Below are 10878 nucleotides of genomic sequence, written 5' to 3' on the forward strand. Positions count from 1 at the left end.
TATATATATATAAAACTTACCTAAATCATTTACTAAAGCCTAGAACAAATATGCCTTCGTGCACCCTCAAGCCGCAACAAGTTCCTCTTGACCGACTCAACCTTCAACCCACCGCCTTTGTTGTAGCCACCACCATCGTAGCCACACCCGGGACTCATATATATATATATATAAAACTTACCTAAATCATTTACTAAAGCCTAGAACAAATATGCCTACGTGCACCCTCAAGCCGCAACAAGTTCCTCTTGACCGACTCAACCTTCAACCCACCGCCTTTGTTGTAGCCACCACCATCGTAGCCACACCCGGGAATCACTTGAAAGCCGCACATCACCATCACTTCCTCCTCTAAAAATTATAGAGTATTATTCTCATCTTTATGTTGATGACAAATGTTTATGAAAGAGAAATATTATTAACATAAATGAAGAAGAAACAAATTAAATGATTCAACGCTTTATGACCGGGGCCCTTTGAACTGGGTGATTTGCCACCGAATGAAATCACTAAATTATGGTTATGGCAGAGCCCGTATACTCCCCAATGACACTAAATCCTTGAGATATGAATCAATAGAGTATAATCGATAGGGCACGAAACCCTCTGTCAGCTAAGGTGGATTCAAATTTATCCCCCTTTGATAAACATCCACCTCAGGTCTACAAGGTATCCTTGGACGACGCAACCCAAGTCTGCCGACAAGGATCCTTCTGTCAGGTTAAGTCGACTACCTCCTCTGACTAAGTAGACCAGGGATCATGATGACCCGGGACGACGGAATGATGAGATCTTGATCGGGTCCATCATTCATTCCCTCACCATCTGCTTTAAGTGCAATATGGTAAAATTCAAAATTTTCAAATATCAATCAATGCCACTACTATATGTCATATACATGTATCTCTACGTATCTGATTGACGACTAGCCTTAATCGAAAGTTTTCTCTCGTCATCGGAAGGGGTAATTAACTATAAGGGCTTGCACCTATAGGAAACAAGAATTCAAATCATAAAGTCTTCGCAAAATGAGGGCAAAATCTCTGGGAAGTGTCTTTTTTCAAACCCAATCTGCCTTCTGAAAATTTACCCCGGAGCCTAATTCATTAAAACTCCCCTCAAAAGAGGGGAGGCTGGGTCGCGAATTTTTTTAGCCCACATACTTCTTGAAATTTCTTATCATATTATGATTTTCCTACAAAATCTTAAATTAATTTGAACAAGATTTTTAACTTAAGCATTTTGTTATCTGCTATCCTATTGTGATGGACGGTATTTAATTATTTATTCAATAAGTTGGAAACGATTGTCCTAGTTTGTTGAGTGCTAAACCAACTCGGAATTCAGATATTTAATTTGCATGATGGCAGTTGCATTCTTTCTAATAATATTGACTGAGCTGGAAAGTGATTGTCTTCGAATTGCAGGAGCTCATGACAAGGCATAAATCAACAGTAGCTGAATTCCTTTCTAAAAATTATGATTGGGTATGCCACCCTCCTTTGCATCAGTAACATTCTGTTTGTGTTTTATATTTCTTTCAATATGCACTATAAATTTTTTCCTTGATGTCTTCTCTTCTGAAAAATTTTTGGTGCTTATTTCAGTGTTTAGAGCCGATCTTTGGTTAATTTTTGTTTATTTCTACAGCGGACATGGATATGTTCACTTTGCAGTTGTTCATACCTGTTTTTCCTTCTCTAGAAAGATTTTTGTAGTTGCTTTATTCTCTCAGAATGGCATTCTTTTCTTAAGAATTAAATTATGAGTTGTGAACATATCCATACGTTCTTATTTCCTTAAAAATGTGTGCCCAATATTAGTGTCAGCTACTTAACTTGCACTTAGATGTAATAAACTATGAACTTCACAAAAAAAAAAAAAAAAGAGAGAGTGGAGGGTTTACATATATACCACTGGATTCTCTTATATATGCATCTTTAACCTCTGAGTCTTTATATTTAGTTATTATATAACACTCTATTGTCTAAATGACTTGAAAACTTATGCATGTAATTATCTATTTCACTCTAAAAAAATATTATTAGTGATATTTTTTATGTCATTTAGAGATTAGAATACTATATAAATATTTAGGTGTTGTATAAATAGATAAGTTATGTAATTACCCCCCAAAAATGAAAAAATTATTGAGATTGTTACAAGCTTCATATCTCCGCTGTTTGATTTAGTCAATTACTTTGATTTATAATCTTCTTTCAACCACTTTCTGTTATTTAAGTTTTTTGCAGAGTTTAATGAGAAGCTGCTGTCATCTTCCAACTATGTTACAGCAAGACAAGCTATCAAGGTGGTGCTTATCTCTTACATTTGCATTTATAATGCTTATTGATAGATTTTAAGTATTTTTTATCCTTCTTTGGCTGTGAAATTTAACTACAGCATCGTATGTGGTTTCAGCTTTTGGGAGAGATGTTGCTTGATCGATCAAATTCTGGTGTTATGACGAGATATGTGAGCTCAAAGGATAACTTGATAGTTCCGATGAATCTTCTAAGAGTATGATTCCCTATGTTATCTCATTATAAGAATCTGGACATTTGCCAAAGTAAAAAATATTGCAATTAGATATTTTTAATTCCTTCAAAATTTGAATTTTTTTGTCACAAGAGTGCTGTATGATATGCGATGTTATCTTCTTTCTTTTAGAGTCTAGACATGATTATCTTTGGGATTTTATTAATAATTCTTCTGTTGCTTCCTACCTGCTTCTGAACTGCATTATGAATGCACTTATCTTCAACAGTCTAAGGCTTCATTTGGGACGACTTTATTACTGCTTCTTAAAGCAGTGTTTTAGAACAAAAATTAAATTTTTTGTACTTGAAAGCTGCCTTATAAAACAATAAGAAAGCCGTCTCAAACGAAGCATTTGTTTGGGACGGCTTTCTTCCTACTTCTTATAGCAGCTTTCGAGTACAAAAATTAATTTTTTCAACTAGAAAACCGCTTTTAAAAGCAGTAAGAAAGCCGTCCCAAACAAAACAAGTCTAAATTTGGACATGGTTTTCATAATTTTCTTTAGTTGTGTATTGTTGAGTGTCATTTTAGTCATATTTCTTCTATTTTTCTGAATTTTTTTTTTTAATTTTTTTCAAACTTTCATTCATTTTCCCTTTTCATCTTATGTTTCTTAAATTTTTTTTTTTGTATTTTTTATCCCTCCCCCTAATCATTTATGATAAAACTGCATCCTTATTGTTTTCTGTTCCCTCTGTTCCTAAACTTTACCACTGTAACTATGCATTGGTATGAACTATATCTTATTGTCAGTTTTGGTACTTGCATGTAATTTCCTCTTCGATAGCACTCCATTCCATATTGCCATCAATTGCTATGATGGGTCGTTGGATCTAAAATATTTATTTAACTTGGAAATACTATTTATTGATTTCTTTCCCTCCATCCATCGCCATCCATGGAATTAATCGTGCTGTTACTTCTGGTGATTTTCTTTTCTTTTCTATATTTTTATCATTGAAAACTCATCATTTAACCATTTTTATGTATGTGGATGAAATATCCGTTCTTTGATGTTGAATATTTATGCTTCTTAGAAATGAATATTTGTTTGAAATAATACTTCTGATATAGGATTCGTTTGGGATCTTTCTGCTTCTTAAAACAGTTTTCTAGCACAATAATTAAAATTTGTATACTAAAAAGCTGTTTTAAGCAGCAGTAAGAAAGCCGTCCCAAATGCAACTATAATTTTCAAAAAATTGGGCTGACTTCAGAACTATCATTTTATTCACAAATTTTCTCACCAGAATTTAACACGCATTGTCTCAAACTGATGAATTTATTTCTATCCTCAGGATAAAAGCAGAAGCATCCAAATAGAAGCATTTCACGTTTTCAAGGTACTTTTGACTCAGGCTTCGTTTGCAACAGCTTTTTTTACTGTTTTTTAAAGCAATTTTTTAATACAAAAACTTTAATTTTTATACTAAAAAATTGTTTTAAGAAACAATAAGAAAGCCGTCCCAAACGAAACCTCAAATTCTGTTTGATTAGAACTATATATTTTTACCATTTCTCTTACATGGATTGTTCCTCCTACCTTAACAGTTATTCGCTGCAAATGAAAACAAGCCATCAGAGATTGGAACAATTCTTATGACAAACAAAAGTAAAATTCTTCGACTCTTGGGTGCATTAAAGTTAGAGAAAGGTAAGTTCAAATGCATAAATTTTTTATTATTTTGAACACTTCTGACTTATCTTTGTGCTTCTTTTTGAATAATATTGCTTCTCTTGCTGCAGAAGATGAACAATTTGAAGCAGATAAGACTGAGGTTATCAAACTGATAGCAGCACTGTCACTGTAACTGTAACCGTAAGTTCTACCAACTCTTGTGATGTGGGGAGATCATTGAAGAAACAATGAGCAACAAGAGCTAAACAGCTCGAAGAGATCAAAAAAGTAAAAACTGTTGGAATTCCAAAAAAATATATTTCATTCATCTTTTTCTACCTATAGAAGATATTTATAACAGTATAATAGAAATGTCTAGAAAGTTCTAGAAATAGGTACTAAATTTGATAAATTATTCTTAAGCCTTGATTTAACTAATATGATCCGCATCATCTTGCATGATTTTTACATTATATGAATAGAAATTCTTTGTGATATCTTCCTTGTTAGTTCCAGCTTTCCAATGTTGAACTACCATGAATGATTTGATTAGTTGAACAAAAGTTGTGGATAGAAAATATGAAAACATGAGAAAATAAAAATGTAAAAATATTGAGCAGGATGAATTTTTAAGAATTCTTCAAAAAAAAAAAAAAATTTTTTGGTATATATATTTTTTATTTTTACATTAAGGCTTCGTTTGGGACGGCTTTTTTATTGTTTTTTTAAGCAGATTTTTAGTCTAAAAATTCTTAGATAAAAATAGCTAAAAAATTTTGTACTAAAAGTTGTTTTAAAAAGCAATAAGAAAGCTATCACAAACAAAACTTAAGTATATTTATTAGGAATAACGATTTAGTATTTAAGACTTATATGTCAAAAGGTGCTATCAACAATGAGCTATAACAGCAGAAAAAGTAGTCTTACTAAGGCTTCTTTTGGGTCAAATTTTTTACTATTTTATGAAGCAGCTTTTAGTTAATTTTTTTTTAATTACTAAAAAATTAGTTTATAAAGTAGTAAATAAGTCGGCCCAAACGAATCCTAAGTTGAAGGCTTTATTTGGAATAGCTTTTTTGATCATTATTTTTTTTTATTTAAAATATTTCTATATTAAAAAAATATTTTAAAAAACAGCAAAAAAATTATTTCAAATAAAGTCTAAATAAGTTCTTTAATTATCCCATCAAGAGAAGAAATACCATCCAAGAGTAAAATATGTTTAAAAAAAAAACAATTGATAAGCTGATAATTATATCCTTAATGATCACTGATATTTTACTATGCTATTTATCATATTTATTTTCTTTTGAGTATATCTACTAATCTATATGCATTTTTTTTTAATTATCGAAACTTTATAGTAAAAAACTTTAAAAAAATAATTTGAAAATTCTAATTTTTATATATCATGCAAATTGAATGAATCTCTTAACATTTTATATGGTAGATATTTACTTGTATTTAATGATTTTGTATGTCCATTTCTTGTATTATACATTTATACTGCTTTGAAATATATTTCCACCAAAAACAAAAGCACTAAGCAAAAATCATCACTTGTTTGCTAACAAAATGGAGATATTTTATGAGAAAATTAAGGTAAGAAGAGAGTTTATGTTTGATTTGAAGGAAATGGATGAAATTCAAATTTCATAATTTTATATTTGATATAATAGATAATTAATTTTATTTTAAAAAAACATTGTAACATGTATAATTCACAATCAATTCATTAATTAATTTTATTTAAAAATGAATAAATGTATTTTCTCATATCCTTTTCTAACAAAAAAAAAATAATAGTTTGTCATTAATTATTTATGAATACTCAGATAGGTCTTAACTTGTTTAAAGAAGATAGATGACAGGAGGGTTGAGCCATCGACCATTTTTATTTTCTTATTCAAGGTTGATTCCCTAATTATTAGATTAGATATTGCACACACACGAGAGATTATTACATATGGAGTCCGGACACAGAGAATCATTCGGGTTTATGACTGTGAACAATAAAAGTGCTTTTACTGTTCACAATCACAAAATCGAACGATTCTCTATGTCTGAATTCCGCATGTATTAATCTCTTCACACACATAAGAAGTGAATTCTAATAATTATACAGCTCTCATTGGCCTATTGGTTGAGAGCTAAGGCTTCCAACTAAGGAACTTTTATTAGGTCCGGTGTAAGGACGTAGAGGAACGTCCGATCAGAGGTAAAATCCCGCCAAAAAACTCGGTATTTGCTTGGTATTGTTAGGTATTATTTGATAATAATGAGGAATACCGCTCTGTGAAGACCAATACCAAGTTATACCGAGCTATACCGAGAAATACCGAGTTGTACCGAGGTTTTTTAGGAAAAACTCAGTACAACTTTTGTATAACTCGATATTGCTCGGTATAACTCGGTATTGGGTCTTCACGTGATGGTATTCCTCGTTATTGTTTGGTATTGCTCGGTATTTGCTCGGTATTTCTCATTTTTTGACGTGATTTGGCCTCCGACTGGACGTTCCTCTACGGGAACGTCCAGTCGGAGGACGTAATAATTGTCCCCAACTAAGAGGTTTACGATTCGAGTCTATGTGTATGTGTTGTGTGTGTAAGTTTATCTTAAATGACCTAAATGTCCAAAAAAAAAATCTAATAATTAGATGCTTAAGTTTTATATCATAATAGCAGGGGCAGATCCAGCTTCTTTTTTCAGCGTGTATTTTCTCATATCCTATTCTAAATATAATTGTACAATAAATCTTCCGATATCCAACCTATTGAGGAGATCAAGAACTAATTGGTGCATCGTAAAATATGAGTGACCATTCAATTAATTTAAAATAAATCAAGATTAAATTAAATTTTGGCAATAATATTTATAATTTTTTGAAATATCATTTACTTATTTCATAAAAATTCATTAAAATCCTCCTAAATTAATTAAAAACGGGTTAAACCGGGTTGATTTCGGATTTTCGGGTCAATCTGAACCAGACCTGATTTTACAAACAAGTCAAAATCCCTAACCCGAACGTTGACCCGAACCAATTCAGATCGAGTTTTAATCAGGTCAAATATTGACACTCCTATACATGATATATCCATTATATGTTAGAGCCCAATCCCAAAAACTTACAAATGAAGGCAAAAGCATTCAATTTCTTAAGTTTAAAGCCAAGTAAAAAAAAATTCCCCTCACATCATATATTTAATAACTTCATCCACACTACTGATCTCCACTACACTCCCACCACAATGCTTCTTGTCTTCCTCCTACTGGCTTCCTCCACAGCCGCCTCCGCGTCCGGCCATTGCTCGCCGGGAACAACCACAAAACCCTACGTGAAATGCCTGACTCTCCCAACCCAAGACGCCTCCATCGCCTGGACCTACCACCCCCACAACGCCAGCGTCGATCTCTCCTTCACCGGCACCTTCATATCCCCTTCCGGATGGGTCGCCATCGGCATCAACCCTGAAAGCCTCTCCATGTCCGGCACCCGCGCACTAATTTCCTTCGCCGATCCCACCTCTGCCTCCCTCCTCGTCCTCCCCTTCCTCCTCGACTCCTCCGTCAAACTCCAACGCTCCCCGCTCCTTTCCCATGCCCTCGACATCCCTTTCCTCTCTTCCTCTGCCTCCCTCCTCCACTCTGCCTCCGTCCGCACCACCGCTGTTATCCGCATCTCCGCCTCCCTCCGCCTTTCTCCCAATCGCACCCGCATTAATCTCATCTGGAACCGCGGACTCTACGTTCAAGGCTATTCCCCAACCATCCACCCCACCACCCCCACCGATCTCGCCTCCCGCGCCACCATCGACCTACTCTCCTCCTCCGCAGACATCTCATCAACCCTCCCAACCTGGTTCCGATCGGCACATGGTTCAATCAATGCAATAACATGGGGGTTCTTCATCCCGGCGGGGGCGATGGCGGCCCGGTACCTGAGGCAATGGCCGGGAATGGGGCCGGCTTGGTTCTACGTCCACGCCGCGGTTCAGATGACGGCGGTGGTGATCGGAGCGGTGGGATTCGGGTTAGGGATTGCGATGGGGAATGGGGTTTATACTCTGCATAAGGGATTAGGGATTGCGGTGATGACGGCTGGAGGTTTGCAGGCGGCGGCGATGTTTTTCCGTCCGGCGGAGACCCACAGGTGCCGGAAGTATTGGAAATCGTATCACCATTTGGTCGGGTATGGATTGGTGGTGATTGGAGTGGTGAATGTGTTTCAGGGAATGGAGGTGATGGGATTAGGGCGATCATATGCGAAGTTGGTTTATTGTTTGGCGTTGGCGACGATGGCCGGGGCTTGTGTGGCGCTAGAGGTGAATGGGTGGGTGATTTTTTGCCGGAAGGCGGAGGAGGAGAAGCTTAGAAGAGAGGAAGCAGGTGAGAGACGGCGGTTTACCGGAGATAATTGCGATGCACGCGGCGGAGGGTACATTGCCAAGGGATCAAGGATTGTTTGAGGGAGAATTTTTTATTAAAAAAAATATTTAGATATATAGCATTCAAAATAAAAGAATTTAATATAATTCTTCAGCAATAAAATTAACAATAATTAAGCTGTCGATTAATAATTTTTTAAAACTATGATTAAATTTGCTCAATTTTTAAATAAAAAATTAATTAGTTATATTTTTAATACTTCTCTCTCTAAGCTTTTTGATAGGATAATACGTTTAAAACTATTTGATTTTTAATTTCATATATTTGTATTATTTAATAATAATATAATGGATTTGAAGTGATAAGTATGAATTATTGCGTGGTAGAATATTCATGATAATTGTGAGGGTGTATAAAATTTTAACTTTGTATGAAATTCTAGCATCAATATTGATAAAATAGAGATTCATTGGAGTTACTTGAATTTTATATAAAATCTCAAAAATGGGAAAACAATCACGAGATATAGCCCAATTGAAATGATACATTGGACAAGTAAGATTACAGAAGTTTACTCTTCCTCTCAATTGAATGAGATGCGATTACGAAGTTGTCAATATTAGCTTGTTCTCTTCTTGGAGAATTAGTGGGGAGTGATGATGGTTTGGTGGCGGAAACTGAACAACTAAATTATAGTGGTCAAAAGATGGTGGTTAGGTTATGACGATCAAGCGATGATGATGATGATGATGGTTAGGCAATGTAAGTTAGGTGACAATGATCAAATGATGGCTCTCTAGCTCTGATTGGTGTATACAAGTGGTTGTTGGCAACAATCAATCAACATCAAGTGGAGTTGTAGAGTTCTTCAAAGTTCAAAGCTCCTTCCAACTTTAATTCAAAATCTAGGCTCTCAATCTCTTCCTACTATGTGATGAATAACGGGTCTATTTATAGTTTTTAATAGTAACATTTTGATAAATTTAAACCAAATTTTCATAAATTCAACAAACTTGTCTGTGTTGAGTACTTAGACTATATATCGTTCATTAAGCATTTATATGCCTAAATGGCATCAAAATTGACTAATCTTTGGCTAGTTGGATTTTCTCGTCGAGAAACTCAATTCAAATATTTGAATGCAATGCTCAAAGATCATTTGGTTCTCCTATTAATTTCAAGAAGTTGTCAACTACACTTCAAATGCTTGATTTGAGATCATTTGAAGTTAAATTGGATATTTTTTTTGTATTATATTTGATTTGTCTTATCGATACATTCATTTCACCTATGAGTTTCCTGAAATCAAAGTCTATATGATCCTAAATTTAAATCCAAAACTTTCTAATTCAAAGATTTAAACAGGAATTTGTATTTGATTGAAAGAATTTTTTGCTGACGTATTGTTTGCCCCCTATTTAAGGAGCAATGGGAGTTAGAAGGGTATTTTGATAGGGAACTGAGTTTATATTTTGCGCAAGGAATCGGAGATGATGGTAATGATAACAAGGGATTTGCAAGTGGAAGCACAATTTTTTTCAACCATTGACAATCCACAGGTCTCTGAAGTATTGGAAATCACATTTCCATTTTGTTGAGTAAGGCTTGGTGGTGATAAGAGTAGTGGAGTGTTAGGGCAATTGCATGCAAAGCTGGCTTATTTTTTGGCGATGGGGATGGTGGTTGGAGCTAGGGGTGTCAATATTTGACACGACATAAAAATCCAATTCAAACCCGACTCATAAATTTCGGGTTAGACCCAACCCGTTTCCAAAACGGGTCAGGTTCGGGTTGACCCGACTATCGGGTCAACTCGGAAACCCGTTTGAAATGACTGTCCGACTGCCCGGAGATCTGCTAGAGCCTGCCCGTCCCTTGTCCGGCTTCCCGTGGACCTCCCCGTGCCTGCCCACCCCCTACCCGCGCGCCTGCCTAAGCTACCCAGGCATGCCAGCACGCGACCGTGCTCCCGAGGCTACCTGCGCGCCCGCTGTGGCTGTCCCAACGCGTCTGTGCCTGTGCACCCGCCCGCGCTGCCGCGCCAGCCTGCTCGGGTCTGCGTCCGAATCCGAGCCCGCGTCTGCGTCCTAGTCAGATCCCGCGCCTGCGTCTGAGCCCGCCTTTCCGTGTCGAGTCGGGTCAACCCGGTAACCCACCAAGTCGAATCCGGGTCAGTTCTGGATTCGATCCGAACCCAACCCGTGACCTGAAATTGACACCCCTAGTTGGAGCATGTGTGGTGCTTGAGGTGAATTGTTTTTTGGCCGAAAGGCGGAGTCGGCGAAGGTTAGAATAGAGGAACGAATTAAGAGACAAATTTATGTACA

At 35.9% G+C, this 10878-nt stretch overlaps 2 protein-coding genes across 3 annotated transcripts; both read left to right on the forward strand.

The window, feature by feature from the left end:
* Positions 1-1399: 1399 nt before the first annotated feature.
* On the forward strand, positions 1400-4656 carry LOC110104711 (putative MO25-like protein At5g47540). Of its 2 annotated transcripts, none has more exons than XM_028698489.1 (6): positions 1400-1487; positions 2243-2311; positions 2422-2520; positions 3840-3884; positions 4093-4195; positions 4291-4656. In XM_028698489.1, the coding sequence occupies exons 1-6, from the start codon at positions 1434-1436 to the stop codon at positions 4350-4352; spliced, it is 432 nt and encodes a 143-aa protein (XP_028554322.1). In that variant the 5' UTR covers positions 1400-1433; the 3' UTR covers positions 4353-4656. The 2 variants fall into 2 exon arrangements, with proteins under 2 accessions (XP_028554322.1, XP_020689598.1); XM_020833939.2 differs by having other exon boundaries at positions 1402-1487; positions 4288-4656.
* A 2484-nt stretch (positions 4657-7140) lies between these two features.
* Positions 7141-8722, forward strand: LOC110104709 (cytochrome b561 and DOMON domain-containing protein At2g04850). The gene has a single exon (XM_020833937.2). The coding sequence runs from the start codon at positions 7267-7269 to the stop codon at positions 8629-8631; it is 1365 nt and encodes a 454-aa protein (XP_020689596.2). The 5' UTR covers positions 7141-7266; the 3' UTR covers positions 8632-8722.
* Positions 8723-10878: the final 2156 nt, after the last annotated feature.

Source organism: Dendrobium catenatum, unplaced genomic scaffold, assembly GCF_001605985.2.
Source record: "Dendrobium catenatum unplaced genomic scaffold, ASM160598v2 fragScaff_scaffold_1090, whole genome shotgun sequence".
Lineage (NCBI taxonomy): Eukaryota > Viridiplantae > Streptophyta > Magnoliopsida > Asparagales > Orchidaceae > Dendrobium > Dendrobium catenatum.

Excerpts from the sequence above, each read along its gene's own strand:
- LOC110104711 (XM_020833939.2), top strand. The coding sequence starts at position 1,434 with ATGACAAGGCATAAATCAACAGTAGCTGAATTCCTTTCTAAAAATTAT. Across the intron at positions 2,312-2,421 it reads CAGCAAGACAAGCTATCAAG|CTTTTGGGAGAGATGTTGCT; the intron begins GTGGTGCTTATC and ends ATGTGGTTTCAG. Across the intron at positions 2,521-3,839 it reads TTCCGATGAATCTTCTAAGA|GATAAAAGCAGAAGCATCCA; the intron begins GTATGATTCCCT and ends TTCTATCCTCAG.
- LOC110104709 (XM_020833937.2), top strand. The coding sequence starts at position 7,267 with ATGTTAGAGCCCAATCCCAAAAACTTACAAATGAAGGCAAAAGCATTC.